Below are 19,218 nucleotides of genomic sequence, written 5' to 3'. Positions count from 1 at the left end.
TACACAAATGAGAGAGGTTGTGAAAAATTTAGGAGGAAGAAGTAATCCATCCCAAGTAGTGTTTTGATATCTTTAAAGCAAATTGAGAGTATCAATTGAATGTCAATATTTTTACATGGGTGTAGGAGCTACATTATATACTGAAAGGCAGCTAGATTCTTATGAACGTCTAATCCTCTCATTGTACTGTATTTTTTCTTTTTAAACTATAGAAATAATTCAAACTTTATAACACTGACAATAGTAAAATGATGACGGACACTTTGTGATGTTTTACCATCTCTGCTTGTTTTGTTAGATGTTGGGACAGTTCTCAAAGTTATCAGTGTGGCAAAAGGTATCTGGAATATGGAAGAGGTTCTGCTGGAAGAGCTGCAGATATTTCAGGTACTGAAAACAAATTATCCACTATAGTCTAGGACTGCCTGTCAATAAGATGTGTGTGTGTGTATATATAGATATATATATATATATATATACACCACATACTTTAGTAAATCTGGGGATTGCAAGGCAGACATAAACAAGGCTTTGAAATCCATTATATGGGCAGGTAAATGTCTGTGGTCATAACAGACCTTGACAAGGCATCTTTGTTATGGTAGAAGCAGAAGTTGCCAAGCTAAGAGTGACACTGGCTAACATGCTGTTTATGACTTGCATGGTATAATGGAGGTGAAGTCTCAGAATTCAGGTAATGGCAGTAAGAAATGTTAATTGTTTGTTTTTAGTGTAAATAGAATAGCAAACATTTAAAACCCTTTGATTTGTCACCAAAATGTTATTTACTCTGACATTCCAGACCTTGTTGTGGCGGGTACCTTTAGGCCACACGCGAGTCTGCGACAAAATATTAATATTTTGCTAAGGATTTTGCTGCTGCTTTGCCCTGTATTTCACCTTTTGCATTGCAAAGTGTCATATCCGCAGCAAAAATCTGCAAGAAATCCACAACATAAAGGGCATGCTACAGATTTGAAAATCTGCAGAATACTATAAAATCCACACAGATTTTTTTCTAACACATTGCTACATGTGAATGGAGTTTTATTAAAAAAAAACGTTTGTGGTACATTTTCAGTCCGCAATCTGTATCTAATGAAATGTTTATACTTATTGTATATAAAACTTACATATTCAAGATATAAAATTAGACTAACAGTCATTAACATTGGCAAATGTAGTCAGTAAATATAAAATGTAGCATCTTTCCAATATTTCAACATCACCTTTTTTTATTTTGCTGTTTTCTATTATTCTTCAGTTCAGTTTTACTCATATTACAGTCTACAAGAATTTTAAGGTTGCTCTCCGGAAACTGTCAGCAGCTGCTATCAATAAATATGTTATGGTCTCTCTCTTTCCTGTACATTCAGCACATACACTAAGGGCACATTCAGACGTGGCGGAATTGCTATTGAATTCCGCTGTGGACAGTCCGCAGTGGAATTCTGCAGCAGCCATTTTTTACATCCGTTTCTATACATTTTTAGGTAACTTAGTTCAGACGTTGCGGAAATCAGGCTGCGGTGCAGAATTTTCACTCCGCAGCATGCACATTTTGTTGCGGAGAAGCATCAGAATTTCACTGCGTATTTCAGCCTTTGCAATGCAAAAACTGAAATCTGTGGCAAGTCCGCTGTTATATCTGCAACGTCTGAATTACCTGTCAAATATGCAAATGTTGCTATAGATTCGTTGCGTAATTGCAACATTTGCAGCAGAAAAATTCTGCCACGTGTGAACATGCCCTAACGCTGTGCAGTTGAGAATTAGATGTATGTCTGATTGGATCATTAAAGAGCTTGTCCGAGATCCCTAAAAAAGATAAAAACGTATAAAAACTATTTCCCCTTACTGTATACCACTTCTAGACTATTTCTGGTAAAAAAAAAAAAATATTTAACATCATTCCCTTTCCCTTTCACTGCCGTTTGTTGACAATGTTTTTGGGGCGTGCTTGTTTACTTCTGCTTCCTGGTTAGCCTCCATTTCCCATGATTCCTTGCGCTATGGATTTCATTCCCCCGATGTGAAATAGTAAACCCCACAAACTAATCGTCACTATTGACGGGCTATATATTAGGCTAGAACTATTGGCTCCTAGCCTTTGTGATCGGTATATGGCATGTCACTAGAGGGAGCAGGAAACGTGATGTCATAGGTCACGTGACGGGCAGGAAGAGTGGAGAAAAGGGGCACTTTAGAAAATGCAAGTAAACTGCTAAGTTATTGTGGGGGAGGCTAGATATAGACCACAGGTAAAAGTTTAACTTGGAAAACCCCTTTAACACTGTGTAGTATCACTTTAATCTCCTGTAAGGTATTGGGGATTCATGTATTAATCCAGCTATGTTAACGTATGAATAAACTGCATGCACAAGCCAGAAAATTTTGTTTTAAAAATAAAACCATGATAAGATTCATCAGATGTATTTGTCCTGCTTGTTGACGGTTTCCAGATTCAACTAGTAAAAACTAACTAAAAAATAAGTGGAAACAGTAGAAAGATAACTATAACATATTACAAAGCTGCCAGAGTTTACATTTGCTAACTATATAGATAATGTTGATTAATGGTGGAAATTCACTTAAAAAATGATGAATTTACAAACAGAATCGGCTTTCAGGAAACACTGAAGAATGTGAAAATACAGAATCTAAAGTACAGTGATAATACTGTATTCATTTCACATATATTCTAACCCATCTGATATACTGTTATTTATTTTGCAGAAACCATCACCAATTACTAACATAGAACTTTCCATCAAGCAGGTAAGATAAAAATGTCTTTCTGTTTAATCTGCTGATTAAATGTTGATGATTTCAAGGAACTTAAAAAGTAGATTACAGATGTCATTTTTCAAGGCAGGTCAGAAGGCAATGATCTGATGGATTCCTTTTCACTATTTCCTATATAAACTCCTTCTTATGTAAAATATCTGCTACAGATAAAGAAGGCAGCAGCTGACAAGATGGCAAAGTGTTATTTATGTGGAAATGTGTTTCAATGTATCAAGCTGCACTAATTGACTTGACAGCACTATAATGCAATGTTACTGAGTTGCCAGCAGATGGCAGTATTAAACCTTCGGACTGCTAATGTACATTCACAGTCTAGCTCCACTCTGCAAATCATTCCTATGGTCACTTGTACTGGCTTAACTTGGGCTTATTAGGGAAAAGACGGTAACATTTTTACAGAAATGATCAACTCATTGACAATATTCATATAGGATTATCCAGTTTATTATAGTGATAGTAAAAAGGTGTTTTATTGAAATAGAAACACAGAATCTGAATACAGATGATAGACAAAAGGCAAAAAGCTCTATCTATGCTACCCCGGTTTTGTTATTTTATTTCCTATACAATATCTTTTTTTAATATTTACATCTTTGGAACGATAAATCAGCATTTGTGTCTCTCTCAGATAAATAGAAATCCTTGAGATTTTTTGTAACATTTCTAAACATTTTATTCTGCCATGTGTCATTTATAAGCCGTTCTTCTCTTACTGGTTTCCAAAACTGGCATCAGGAAATGGCTGTCCTTGCAACTGCCAAAGGAGTTGTTTCCCAACCTTCCAAGACTCCCGAATGCTAAATCTATCTAGTTTTGCAGTTATACGTCACTGTGCCTTCCCTACCGTCACTTTTACAGTAGTGATGGCACAGTCACAGTAGGGATGGCACAATCACAGTAGGGATGGCACAGTCACAGTAGGGATGGCACAGTCACAGTAGGGATCGCACAGTCACAGTAGGGATCGCACAGTCACAGTAGCGATGGCACAGTCACAGTAGCGATGGCACAGTCACAGTAGCGATGGCACAATCACAGTAAGGATAGCACAGTCACAGTAGGGATGGCACAGTCACAGTAGGGATGGCACAGTCACAGTAGGGATGGCACTGTCACAGTAGGGATGGCACAGTTGCTAATGCTGTGTGCTGAGGAACCCCTGATCAATGTTCCTAGGAATCCTGGTTGACAAACACTGCTTGAAGGATTGATATGTTTTCAGGCCACTAACAAAATACATATTTAGTAGTTTCTTTTTTCATTGCAGCACCAGCTTTACATTACATCCCATGATAGTCTAGTTCAGCTGTCACCGCATAGATGTGATACATACGGAAAGGCTTGTACAGACTGCTGTCTGGCTAGAGACCCATACTGTGCCTGGGATGGAAATGCTTGCTCAAGATACATACCTACCTTAAAAAGGTAAGACCATAATTACCGTATAAATCTATACTACGTCCTGTAATGTTTCTAATCAGCAGCAGGTGGCAGCGCATTGCGACTTTTGGAGTCACCTGTATGTGTGGTCAGTCAAAAAGAAATAGTCTATTCCTATCTTGTCAAATCACCAGAAGGATTTTATGCAGCAGATCAGCACATCTGCATATTATGAAATATTAAAAAAAATACATGTGCATAGTTCACAAGATATGATCCGTCAGATAACACTAACTGCAAATATTCCTCCCTCCTAGGCGAGCAAGAAGACAAGATGTGAAAAATGGCGATCCCCTTACACAGTGCTGGGATGTGGATGACAGTAAGTACAGTATACTTGGTATGTTGACTTCAAGAGATACATTTGAAAACTAAACCAGTCTAATAGCAGTAGGGTCATCTATACACCCATTATAGACAGGTGAAAGTTCATTGGGCCAGTGGTGTGCTGTGTTGTTTCTCAATTTTTGGTGCATTGCAGCATATTTACGTCCGGTACAATATATCTAAAAACATATTAACTCCATGTCACCTATTCACTTTAAGGGAGACTAACTGTGCAGGTCACTTCTCTGATGAAAATGGGAATGGGGCACCCACATTGCCAGGTGTGATTGCGGAAGTCTAAACCAATAGCACCCCCACGTCTCCCTTTTATAGAATAATATGTGCTAGGAATTTGCTATGTTTTACAGAATTTCAAGAAGATTAATCCTAGCTGAGATGCTAAGCCATCTCATTATTTTTCTTAAAGTTGTGAATATTTTAGGCCGGGACCATGTGAAAGGCTTTGTGCTCTGAAGCCCCCAAACTATGTAAAGATTCATTAGATTATTGCTTCTCAAACTGTAAGGCAGGTATCGGTGGTTAGGCGCCCCCTAGTTGTTGATTAGACCAGTTGCAGTGGCGGTTTTGACACAATTTACTGCTTAATCCTTTAATTTTAAATTGTGTTCTGTAGATAAATGGAAGTTGAGCAATTTTTTTTTATCTTGGGCATGGACTTTGAGCACTGGTGAGGCCCGGGCACCACTATGTTATAGCTGGTGATACTTTACAAGAAAAAGTGTGAGCACACTTGCCCAGGAGCTTTCCTATTTGTCTATGGTGGGCTGGTACACTTTTTTCTCTACAATGACGCTGCAGCGGCAATAAAAATGACCACCTTGTCCGAAGCCATATTACTGTTGTTTTTTCACCTTTTTATGAAGGGAATTGAGGTTCCATCTTTGAATCTGTTTTTCATGACTATAAATAAATATTTTTTTCAGAGACTGCAAATGAAGCGCCTGAGGAAAAAGTCATATTTGGCGTTGAATTGAATTCCACTTTTCTTGAATGTGTCCCAAAGTCCCAGCAAGCATCTATTAGATGGTTCAGTCAGCACACAGGGGAGGAACGTGAGGAAGAGGTAAGTCATCCTGGTTCTACATCTACAATAGAAATATTATCAGATTTTATAATGGTCAAAATTGTGTGTCCTTCCCTTTGTAAATGGCTTTTATGTTTTATTGGAAACAATTTATCTCTATCAGAGGAAAGCACTCCCAATCCTGTATGATTTTCCATTTCATTTTTTTATGACATCAAGGAAAACCTTTTGTGATAAATGAATTTTCGCTGCCAAGTTCCTAAGGTCAGCTTAACGGAATAAATCACACTGCATGACGGGATTTGATTAAATAAAGGTCTGCACATTATTATTTCAGGATTTGATATTAAACAGTGAAGGAACAGTAAAAGAATAATTCACATTTAATTCATAGCAGTGGGTTTTATTTGTATAAGAAGACTTGTTTCTATAATAATGTAAAAACGTATCACTTAGCAGTAAACATGATTATTGTGAAACCTGATGGACTCTTTGTTTGACTTACAGTAATCGTGACCAAACTTCTGTAATTTGGTCCCATAGGATTTATCCATTATAAGCAGCCATATTATACATGTATGAGAATGATCAAACAGTGGTCACCTGGCAGATGTCATTTTCCCCAATAGTCTGTCACATAATGATTTATATATGGATTCCATAAGCTATGTTTTGCAGTAGCTGAGGGGGTAACTTCATCACTCTCTCAAAGTACTGGAGGTAAGAGAAGACTTTTGCTTGAAGATGGCAGACACCTTGAGATAAAAAAATAAAAGTGAAATATACTGTAGTTTTAGCTGCTAATCTACCTGCAGTTGGCATAACCATGTATTACCCACCCCACGATTACTTGTTCTGCCCTTGATAATAATTAAAAAAGCTTGTCTGCTTTAGAAATATGCTCTGTTAGGGTATCTGGATGTACCCATTAATTTTAATGGGCATCAATGGCACTCAATGCCCTTTTCTCTTGGTGATATCAACTGATTGGGGGGGAGGGGAGAGAACTGTCAATGCAATAAGCTTATCCTTAGGGAACCTTACATATGGGAAGGCGTTGTCCAAATCTGACAAATCCTTGTAGTTATTCATTCCCCCAACAAAAAATGGCAATGGTAGGTTTACATAAATAACGGTTTCCTAATAATAGGGTAGTACTATGAATAAATTAAATGCTCTGCCTATATTCTGTCTATGGAGCGGGCTGCCTCATAACATCTTATGTTTGCTGATGTTGTAAAGCCGTGGGGAATTCAAACTTCTTGTGTCTTCTTTATTGGATCTTTCACTTGTAAATGGAGCAACTAAAATAATAACTGTCTTTAAGATAAATGTGCATATTTCTGTATATTTCCATGTAGGCGAACCAACATTTAAATTATTTTATTAGAAAATGAATTAATCAATCTTGATAAGATTTCTAGTCCTCCAGGAGGGAGGTATTACATGTAAACGGCACATAGTTTAGACGCATTGTCATTAAATTGCTTATGATACATGTTGATGCACTTCATAATATTTATATTTGCAAGCACATGACATTTCCCACAGTCCTTCTAGCTATCTACGCCATCTGTTAGGTCTTATTTTTTTTTCTCTGTAGAATGCAAATTAAAATATACAAGTGTAATTGTATTAAACTAAAAATGAAATACAAAAACTTACTTTAATTATTAGAGGCTTTAAGTTGCTAAACATGTTTTGGGCACAAACATACAACAGTCAAATGTATTAAGGATGTGAAAATAATTGTATTAGGTGTCATGCTTACATGCTAACCTTCAGTCAGTCATTTCATCAATGCCAGACCCACTACCTCTTCTTTCTCACAGGAGATATATTTGGAGTAATGCATGTCCTTCTGCAAGCTGTAAGACTATTAGAAGCCTCAGAGAACTTCTATGTCCATATGTCCAAACACAAGGCCACACACCAGAGTACTTTTATAAGGCCAGGATCACACACACAGTTTTGATGCAGTTCTTGATGCAGTTTTCAGGTCAGTTTTTTTAAACCAAACACAGAAGTGAACACAAAAGAATGAAGATGCATCAGTCTTTTCTTTATAGCTTTCCTTCCTGTTGGATCCACTTCTGCAATGGGCTAAAAAAAAAATAGCAAAAAAACGCAACAAAAACTGCATCAAATCGGTGTGTAATTCTGGCCTTGTGGTCATAGTACTCCTAGGTCAATACTAATATTCTTATTATTAAGTTACAATACTAGGTAAACATTAATCTTTATACCACAGAATAATTATTTTTTTTTTGCCAATTTCCTTGGAATAATGTAGCTAATTTCTAGAAACTGGGACAAAAAACATGCCATTCACTAGACCAAGTGCACAACAACTCTTCTGTTTGACCTCACCTTCTTAGTTAAAACCAGCCTCGATCTAGATCGCTTTGATTAATGAGGTAAAACTAATAGTATTGATCCTAGTCTGGTGACTTGGCCATCCTGGAGGCCATATGAAAAGTTAAATGGGGGGGGAAACAAATTCTAATTGGTTCCAACAAATCCATCAAAATTATGATAATGGGTGGTTCATAATGTATCTGTCATATTCATCATGGATCCTGTGTGAACGGAAGCCATGACACCAGTGTAAACAGAGCCTAACACTCTGAAGTGTGAACATTAGAATAAAGGAGTTGTCTGGTTTAGAAAAATATTCTATTAGGGAATTCTGAACTAATAGAGAGAGATCTCATGTTCAGGATCTTCATCTATTAGATAGTGAACAGAGCTGTACAAAGATCAACTCTTGCTCTGGAGGACCCCCAGCATGTCTATGCTTTACATGGACAGCCCATTGATTTCACTAGGAACGGGGTTATCTCCCTTGTGGTGCTGCTGGGTTCCCCTAAAGATTACAGCTGAGTACTGGGTGTCCCAGCAGTGGAACAGTGTGATCAGCTTATTGTTGGAGGACCATTTCTAACAAAATGGAATTGTCCAAAGATTCCCTAAGAAAGCTAGAAACATAACATATCTTCTAGTACATTAGGGACACTTCCATCTGCGGCTTTCTGACTCAGAAATACAATCAGTCATTGTCACGTCGGCTCTTATTGCTGAATCTTGATGAAAGGTATGCTTTGAAGATGCTGCCACCCACAACTAGCTGCCTTCTCTAAGAAGATGTTCCTCATGTGCTTTAGATAGTTATATGCATAGTCTGTTTACCCAACAAAGCAGATGACCCCATTTGCAATGACCAATAACAAATTTGTTGTAAATTTCCTTTTCTTGTTTAACTAAACTTTTTAAGCCCTTATGATTTACATAATGGTATAATTTGACATGGTATACTGTCAACAAAGATGGAAGAAATGGTATATTCGAACAATATTGATACGTTCCATGGACCGGAGGCATGACAAATATAATATGTTGCTACAAGGAATAACACGTCTGAGTAGTATTTACATTTTCAGACATTGTTGTAAAAGTACGTTTTCATGTGTATATGCATATTATATATAAATAGAGAAAAGAAAACACATGAAAGAAACGTAAGAAAAAATATAAACTACACATATAATAAGATTACAGTTTAAATTGAAAACATCATTTGGTAATCTTCAGTTGACATAAATTTATCTAGAGGGAGTAAAATACTTAACCCCTTCCCCTGCTTGCATTCTGGGCCCTAATGTCCAAGCCATTTTTTACATTTTTCCATTGTCACATTCGAAGAGCTGTAACTTTTTTATTTTTGCGTCGGCATAGCTGTATAAGGTCTTGTTTTTTGCGGGACGACTTGCAGTTTTTATTGGTACCATTTGAGAGTAGATGCGACTTTTTGATCACTTTTTATCACATTTTTTTTAAGTTAGGATTAACAGAAAACAGCAATTTTTCCATTGTTTTTTATTTTATTTTTTACAGCGTTCACAGTGCGGGTTAAATAATGCAACAGCTTTATATTCAGGGTTGTTACGGACGCGGCGATACCAAATATGTGTAACTTTTTTGCTTTATTGTAGTTTTTTTTAATAGTAAAGCATTTTGTAAGGGGAAAAAGTGGGTTTTTCAGGTTTTTTTTCACTTTTTTTTTTTATTAACTTTATTAAACTTTTTTTACTTTTTTACTAGTCCCACTAGCGGACTTCACTATCCTCCGATCGCTATTATAATACACTGCAATACTTTTGTATTTCAGTGTATTACTGCCTGTCCGTTTAAAACGGACAGGCATCTGCTAGGTCATGCCTTCGGCATGATCTAGCAGGCATTCGCTCCAGGCAGACCTGGGGGCCTTTATTAGACCCCCCGGCTGCCATAGAAGACACAGACACTCGGCGATTTTATCGCCGGGTGTCGGTGGGATGAGAGGGAGCTCCCTCCCTTTCTCCAAAACCATTCAGATGCGGTGCACGCTATTGTGCACCGCATCTGAAGGGTTAAACGGGTGAGATCGATACTAATATCGATCTCACCCGGCAGAGCAGGGACGCCCCCAGCCCTCAGCTGCCTTTGGCGCATAAAATATGAATTAATGCAATTTACAAATACATTTTTATTCTCCAACTGCCTCCAGTTTTCAATTTCTAAATTCGCTGCCTCTTTATTTTACAGTTGACGTAGCTCTATGAGCAATTGTTTTTTTTGTAGGATGAGTTATATTTTTCAATAATACCATTTTGGAGTAACATAAAACTTATTGATAAACTTTTAGGAACTTTTTTTTGGGGGGGAAACAGCAATTCCAACATTGTTTATTTTTTTAAAAAAATTACGCCGTTCACCTAGAGGTATAAATTATGCTAACTTTATTCTCTGGGTCAATATGATTACAGCAATACCAAATATGTGTATTTTTTTTTTTTATGTTTTACTACTTTTGCACAATAAAAGCACTTTTCCGGGAAAACAATTTTTTTAGGTCACCACATTCTGATAGCCATAACTTTTTCTTTTTTCATCGATGTATCTGTATGAGGTTTTATTATCTCATATAAGTTGTATTATTTAATGGCACCAATTTCGGGTACATAAAACTTGTTGATTACATTTCATAATTTTTTTTTTGGGGGGTGATGGAAAAAAAACCAGGAATTCTTCAATTGTTTTTTTGTTTTTTTACTTATCCTGTTCACCGTGTAGCAGCAATAATGCATTCACTTTTTCTATGGGTCAGTATAATTAAAGCGATACCACATACTGTATATCAATTTTTTTTTTTCACAATGAATTTAGTAATGTGACAAAACCATATTGGGCTGTTCGACATTCTAATCGGCACTACTGCGCATGCGCCGAATAAAGAGCAGGGAAGATGCGCATGTGCAGTAGTGCCGATTAGAACGTCGAGCAGAAAGATTGTACAGCGCATGCGCCGAGTAAAGAGCAAGGACATTCCCACGCATTATAGATAGTACGGGCGGGGCATGAATGCGCCGATTACGCTTCCTGGCCCCTGTCAATCAATGTAAGAATGGAGAGAGGGGGGTTCAACTGGGGAGCAACGTAAGACCATTTAGGAGCAACGGTGACGCCCTCGTTGCACCTAAATGCACATTAGCATAAAGTTAATACAACATATTTCTCTACAAAGGAGGCAGTAAGGAGAAATTTAAAATAAACACTAGAAACAGGTTAGTCTCCTCTGCAATACACTGTTACTAGTTTAATACGGACATTCTGGTGACAGACTCACTTTAAACCCTTGAGTGACTGTTTTTTCATTGTCGCATTCCAAAAGCCATGCATTTTTTATGCATCGTCTGACTGCCTTATCCAAATCTTAGACAGCATTAGCTATTGTTTTACAGAATCATCTCTACTATATAATATAACATTTTGTGCCATAAAGTACAATACTTTTTGAAACATCCTATATTTTTATATTTATTTATGCCTTTATTAAAGTATTTTTTTCTTGTTTGACAGATAACATCTGATGAAAGAGTCATTAAAACGGAATATGGACTTTTGATCCGCAGCCTACAGAAGAAGGATTCTGGAATGTATTATTGTAAAGCTCAAGAACATACATTCATTCACACTCTGGTTAAGCTCAATGTAAAAGTGATAGAAAATGAGCAGATGGAACAAACCCAGAAGATGGAAGAGGATGAGGCTAGAGGCCGAGAGTTAATAACAGAGTCAAGACTGAGGTACAAGGATTATTTGCAACTTCTAAGCAGCCCTACATTCAGCATGGATGAGTACTGTGAGCAGATGTGGCACAAGGAGAAAAAGAGGCAACGCAACAAAGGTGGGGCAAAGTGGAAACATGTCCAAGAGATCAAAAAGAGCAGGAACAGGAGACACCATGAACACAGGGAGAAGAATGCTAGAATTTCATCTGCATAGACTGAGCATGGTGTTTGGTGAACATTTTCATATTATTCCGTTGTATACATTTCTTGTATTAATGTTCCTTTTTCTAATGGGAAGTACCGGTGCATACAAGACAATGTAGTACCAAGAATAACCTAGAAAAGTGAAGCCACTTCACGTTTTGTATTACAGCTTTCAGAGAATAGACCGGGGTTATGGGGTATAGACTTCTTTGTGTAGTGTTGTATGTATGTAGCTTCATCTTCTGGGTTAAGTTAATAATGACTGGTCGTTTAGGCTTTTATTTATTAAACTATATTATTAAGGTGTTCCATTCTCTTCCTTTTTGTAAGTTATAAGTTAATATTGGGATGTTTAAAGTAACTGTTTACTTTTTTTTTTATGTTTATTTTTATTTTACTATTGATTATGGTATTTTTTTAAAGACAGCCTGATTATGAGACTTTTGTTTTACAGTTGTATGTTGATAATAGTTGTGCAAAAAGTGTACAACATAATGAAATAATGCAAAGCAAGGCGAACACAGTGCCCCAGATTCCACTAATGGTTTAACATTAGTGTTTGGTAATTCCATGGACTTCATGATCTTCTGCTTTGATGACATTCATTTTTACAGGTAGTAGAAAGAAGGTTTCAAACTCCATTGAGCTCTATTATGTCAGGAAAATACGCACAATCCAATAAAGATACTTGTTGAATAACTTTGTTTATGTTGATATTTTGGTTCCATATAATGATATTAGCATAATATGTGGGATTATTGTAATTGTTCATGTATAAGTACAGGTCGTTTTCTAGTAATAGACTATGCTTTTTCTGATGCTCCCATTCACCAGTATGGGTAGTGAGGACATTTGCTCAAGGATTTGATGTCCCTCGTTCTCGACAATGGTGCGGGTTGCAGAAGTCAAGCCACCATGTGTCTGATTTTTGAGTCATAAAAGTAACAAACCATTTAAAGTGGTACTACAGTTTCAGGATGTGAATGTTTTTGAATAACATTTATTTACTGAAAACGTAATATCACTTTAAAGTGAAACATACATACACTATATTATATAGTATAAAGCTAAGTTAATAAAGGATAACTCCACCTGACATTTTTATCTAACTTTCACATCACGTTTTAGCATCCTGTTAAAACATCCGTTTGTGTTTTTGTTTTTTATTGGATTCGTTAACGGATCCATAGGTCTTCAATACGGCTTCCATGATGGTTAAAAGTGTCCGTTTGTCTCTGTTTCGCAAGATTCCTTTGGGATTGTGTTTTCCATCAGGACAGACGAACGCAAACCGTCTTATTTCTCTATATTGTGAATGCAAGTTTATGGCAATAGGATGCTACAGAGTAGGTATCCTGTTGTCTACCATTCTGGTTGCCATTTGTTTTTGTTTTTTCATAATAAAAAAAAAACCAGGATGATAATGCGTGATGTGAAAGGGACCTAACTTAAAAATGTTTTTGATAAAATGATTATCAGAACAGTGTAGATCAGTATTGACCAATCCAACATATTGTGGGGGCCTTAAATCCAGCCTTGACTCCATCAAAGGCTGCACATTGTACTCAACCAAGATCAGGTGAAGGGATAAGCACACACCCATGGGACTTTTTTTGCCCAGATGTATCTGTGTCCCTTTATTTCTACATATATATTTTTATTTATTTGTAAAAAAAACTGGTTTGAACTGGAGCAGAAGAAGAAAAACTTTCCAAAGCAGCATAATACATATGGATGAACACAGACCACAATCATATTAGAAAGGCCATACATACACATAAACTTAAACACACCACAACTTTGGAGAGGGGAAAGATACCGCAGTGCCTCCATAGCAAAAGAGAAAATATAGTACGTCTTCTTTTCTATATAATTGGGCAGAGCACACAGTGTACAGGAGCGCTCATATCTGATCATTATCTTGGAGAAGAAAACTGCACTATATGAATTTGCCTTCTCCTGGTGCGGATTTATTGAATTGCGTAAGGCCACATACAACCCCTGGGGTGGCATCTGGGCAGCACTGGTTTCATTGAAGGAGTTATATTTAATTACTTCCCTCTTCTTCATCAGAGCATTTAATTACCTATTAGAAACGGTGGTCTATTTCATTGTGTGCATACTTGACTTTCTTATACAGGAACATGTAACATATCTGATAGTATCTTTACATAAGGGACATATAACCTGTAAACCTGCTGGGAAATGAATGTCAAGTGGACTTAAATAAATGTGTATTATTCATGACATTATGAAAGCATTATTAAATATGTGTGATGGTAATGAGAAATGCCTCTTTATAGTTAGAACAATGTTGCTGCTTGAAAAAGCTGGTGTCATGGACAAGCTCTGACATAATGAAACACTCCGCAGTTGCTGCTGACTGTCACCTGACAGTTTACCGTTTGGTTTTCATAAGTGAAAGTGAAAAGGCAAATGGAAACCATCATTCAGAGCTGAACGAAGGACACATGTTAGGACTAGACTGGCTAGTTGTGTGATCCCAGGAGAAGATCACACATGCTGCAAAGTACTTCTCAGCACGCAATCCTGCTCTCCAGACCAAGTCAGCACTGGAAATGTTATCTGGATGATTAAATACTATTTTACAATGTTTTAGATATAATAGACTTCTGTACATCTGCCTAGTTTTATATTGGATAAGCGGAAAAGTATATATTTTGTCACCCTGATATATCCTACCATATCAATTTCCCATCAGATTCCAAAGTTCCATCAGATTCCAAAATTCATGATTTGCTTAAGGTGCAGATGATAATATAATAAAAAAAACTATGCTCGTTCATCGGCTGATCCTTGCCCTGTTTACACAGGGCAATTATCGGGAACAAGCATTTTATGCCTGATAATTGTCCGGTGTAAAAGGACCCTTAGGCTATGTTCACACGGAGTATTTTGGGGGAGGAATATCTGCCTCAAAGCTCCAAACGGAATTTTGAGGCAGATATTCCTCCCCCAAAATACTCCGTGTGAATAGCAATTATCGCGCCGTTTTTCGCCCGCGGCCATTGAGCGCCGCGGGCAGAAAACACGCTTTCTCCTGCCTCCCATTGAAGTCAATGGGAGGTCGGAGGCGGAAGCGCCCGAAGATAGCAAGATAGGGCATGTCGCTTCTTTTTCCCGCGAGGCAGTTTTACTGCTCGCGGGAAAAAGACGCCGACGCCTCCCATTGAAATCAATGGGAGGCGTTCTGGGGCCGTTTCTGCCGAGTTTTGCGACGCGGTTTCCGCGTCAAAAAACTCGGCAAAAGACCCCGTGTGAACATAGCCTAACCCCGGTGATCTGCTGTTATCTAAGGGGAAGGCTCAGGCTATTCAAATGAGTGGCCATCCATGTAATCCACCAGAGTACCCTAGACACACATTTCACCCTTTATACTATGTGACATAACAACATTCCCCTGTTCTACTGAACAGGGCTTTTTTTCGACATAGATATGGTGATCTAAGTTCAATTCAGGAGGAACACACAGGGTCTGCTTGTCACTGCCATAATACAGACTCGTAAATTTAAAATTCTTTCCGTTTCTCCTTGGTTGATCCCTACAACACACTACAAACTTGAAGGCTACATGCACACGACCGTTGTTTTCATCAGTGTGCTATCCATTTTTTGTAACTGACCCATTCAATTCTATGGCCCCATGCACACTACCGTGTTATTCACATTTCTGTGTGGGGCCATCGGACTGGGCCGCAAAACTCAGAGCAAATCCTGTTCCTGTCCGTGTTTGTGGCTCGGTCTCCCCCTTTCACCTTTTTGTACGCAGATTAGCCCCATTCAGTGGGGCTAATCTGCGTGTGGCTGCCTGACACTGTTTTCACCATGGAATACGCTGTGGAAACCACGTCAAGAAGTAATATGACATGATAATTTTTATTTCAGCGAGGCAGATAGAAATTCTGCCCGCTGAAAATTCCGCCCCATAGGAACAACAGAGCAGTTTTCCATTGAAGACAATCAGCGGAAAATGCATCGGAATTAGCGTGAAGATTCCGCCATATGACCATAGGGGTGTGGCATAAGATGCGCCAAATTGTACCAAAATTTTGGCGCAAAAAAGTAGACTAAAAAAAGCCACCTAAAACTTGTTAAAAAAGTTAGACAACAGTGTCTAAAGATACGCCAAATTTATCATCCAGCATGAGACACATTGAGAAACAAAAACAACAACTTATATTCGAACAATCTTTACCCAGTTTGCTTCTTATAAAGAACAATACTTGGTATTATATCTCCCTCTAGTGGTATTTATCCTCATAACATCTCAATTGAAAAATAAAGCAATTGCTTTACAGACATAGTAAAAGCAAGTTTGTAGTTTTGCACAACTTTTTATGATATCACAAAATGTGGTTTACCACAGAATGTCAGATAACTGCATAAGAGGGAGATACTGCCCATGTAACATTTTTATTACCTTTGTATTATAACAGTATTTAAACTATTTCAATGTCCTCTTTATAATCTTCATACTTGACTTTTTGAAGTATTTATATAATTTATTCTTATTTTCTGTACTTAAACGCACGTCTGCTGGTAAGTGACAAAAACATTTCTAATATTCATGTTCAATAATATATATTAAGATAATTGGACAGTCATATATAAAATGTGTAATTTTTCCTATGAGCTGTAATTCACACAGGTTTTTGAAGGCACAAAAAAAAATCTGCATTGTTTTAACATGGAGCATTTTTTGCTTGTAGCTGTTGAACCTTATGCAAGGACCGCGGGCAAAAAACACCCCAAAACACACTTAAAAACAAGTGCCGCAAGTTTTTTCTGCCTCCCATTGAATTCAATAAGAGGTCAGAGGCGGAAACCTCGAAAAAAAGAACATGACACTTTTTTGGCCGCAGGCGGCGAAAACCCACCTGGGAAAAAAAGACACCTCTGCCTCCCACGGTTTCCGTGTCAAAATCGGCACCAAAAAGCTCCATGTAAACTGACCCTAAAGGGAGACTTTTACCAGGAAAGCATAATAAAAGAAATATTGTGCTATATCAATTTTATATTTTAAAATAAGGCTGTCATAATTGGGCACTACGTGGGCACTACGTTCAGCCAAAACTAGGCCAAACTCGCCAATTTTGGTGGGATTGGTTGACTATCTAATGTGTGTACGGAAGCCCCCTACTCTCTTCCAATGGCAGATATCACGGGAAACAAGGATCTGGCATGTTAGTTTTCAACTTGCCTGATCCTTTGTTACAGCAGGAGATAAGTCGCTACCAAAGGGGTCTAGAAGTGGCTTCTTCCCCTCTCCCCGTTGAAAAAAATATGTACACGTGCATGTTTATGGTGGAGTCTGAAGGAATATCTGTGAGCCACATACTCATATTTGTGGCCAGCTGTGGATTACTATTAGCCAGTATTCCAAAAGTATATCACTAAGTATATATCACTGCCATAAAGTGTTTCAACTGTATTGAAAAGCAAAGTTGACAATGCTTTTCAGTATAACTGGATGTGAAAGAAAAAAAGTATATGGGAGTTAACATGGGCATAAAGTTGCAAACATCTGGGGTATATATTTGCTGGTACTTTTTAAACATTCCCGAGCACTGTCTAAACCGTGCGCTATTTCTGCTCTGTCTTAATATACTGCAGTTATTCACTGAAAACCATCGCTAGATCAGATTTTCTTCATTTTCTATTACATAATTACTACAAATGTTTTATTGTAGTATTTCTGTTACTGTATCTAAGCTGGATCAAGATAAAACACAGTATATATATCTAGACAAAAAAAAATAGGGAGAACTTTACTAGGTGCCTGACGTCTATAATACATTTTTGTTGATAGGTCAAGATGTACTCAACTGATTGTAAAATATCACTAGCAGTCTATGACAGATATACACATCATAAAAAGAAATATTGGCTACATGTAGTACTGAAAATAGAAAGAACATTTGTGTGAAATTTTATATCAGATCACATCACACATCCAAAGAAAATATTAGTTTAAACACATTTGGGCAGGTTTACTAAGCTGTGTAAGTTTTATATTGTGTACATTTAGACAAGGCATTCAGAAGATGCGCCAAATTCATCACAGTGGTGTACGCTGGGCATGTTGGACATTTTTCTCTTCATTATACCACCTTTTGTTTTGCTTATTTCGAGCCAGGTTTTTATGCCGGGTTCCCACATAGTGTAAACGGCGCAGAATTTCCACAGCGGAAATCGGTGCGGAAATTCCGCAGCATTTACAGTAGGAGCAAAGTGGATGAGATTTACAAAATCTCATGCCCACGCTGCGTAGCAAAAAAGCATGAACTTAAAAAGAACCAATGAAAACAGGTATAACTTCCACAAAACGTAACAAGTGAAATAAAGGACAGTAATCGGAACCGCAAACTCATTATCCCTCAAAACTGAACATTTTCCTCTCTGATCAGTCTTGGAACAACTCAACAATAAATTAAAATAGCCATCACCAACTGAAATATCCAAAAAGTAAAGGTGAAATCACAACCTTATTAACTGAAATTAATTTGCTTATACTCAAAGCCCCGAATATTGCTAATATAAAAGATATTCTAAACAGCTTAAAGGAGTTTTCCGGAATCAATTAACTAATTTCTATTTCACTGCACATATAAAAATAATATCAATTGTAATATACTTATGTTTTGATTTCATCTTCTAACACCCGATTCCAGCGCTGGTCACGTGATGCGTCTCGAGTAGCAAAATCCTTAATTCCAGCGCTAACACGTCCATGATCTGATTTCCGTTTTCCAGCTGGCTCAATGTATGGGTATGTCACTCCTGACGTCACTGTACACTGAGGGAAGTGGTGGATCGGATACCCCTTTTCTTCTGATAGTTTCCGGTCTGCTGCTAGGGTAGAGAAAAATTGCTAGTCTCTGAGCATGCGTGGTAAACACTGCTAGTCTCTGAGCATGCGTGGTTTCTACATTACCAGTGTTTACCATGCATTCCCACTCCTGCGATATCACAGTGCCTGCGCGGCATTTCTCACCCCTAGCAGCGGACTGGAAACTATCAGAATAAATCAGATGTCAGGAGCCAGTTGCTAGTAGCGCTCTCACAAGGACTCCGGCGCTGGGGTTAGGGGCACAGAGTCCCGGAACAGAGCCTATAATAGCGCTCTGCCCGGGACTCTGGCTCTGGGAAAGCCCCTGACAACACTGTCCATATATGGACAGTGACGTCAAGGGATACCACAGAGTCCCAGAGCAGAGCCTATACTAGCGTTCAGCCTGGGACTCGGGCTCTGGGAAAGACTCT

The 19,218-nt window shown here is 37.8% G+C and overlaps 1 protein-coding gene across 1 annotated transcript in view; it reads left to right on the top strand.

Annotated features, from left to right (window-relative positions):
- SEMA3D (semaphorin 3D) overlaps positions 1-12,633 on the top strand; it is a 175,102-nt gene extending 162,469 nt beyond the window's left edge. The window contains exons 13-18 of the mRNA XM_075857368.1: positions 299-387; positions 2,737-2,778; positions 4,076-4,233; positions 4,506-4,570; positions 5,520-5,659; positions 11,519-12,633. Of these exons, the coding sequence (XP_075713483.1) occupies positions 299-387; positions 2,737-2,778; positions 4,076-4,233; positions 4,506-4,570; positions 5,520-5,659; positions 11,519-11,944 (920 nt within the window). The 3' untranslated portion in view covers positions 11,945-12,633. The remainder of the gene's footprint in view (positions 1-298; positions 388-2,736; positions 2,779-4,075; positions 4,234-4,505; positions 4,571-5,519; positions 5,660-11,518) is intronic.
- Positions 12,634-19,218: the final 6,585 nt, after the last annotated feature.

Source organism: Rhinoderma darwinii, chromosome 3 (assembly GCF_050947455.1).
Source record: "Rhinoderma darwinii isolate aRhiDar2 chromosome 3, aRhiDar2.hap1, whole genome shotgun sequence".
NCBI lineage: Eukaryota > Metazoa > Chordata > Amphibia > Anura > Rhinodermatidae > Rhinoderma > Rhinoderma darwinii.
Note: the sequence above shows the minus strand (reverse complement) of the source record. Positions and strands in the feature narration are given on the sequence as shown.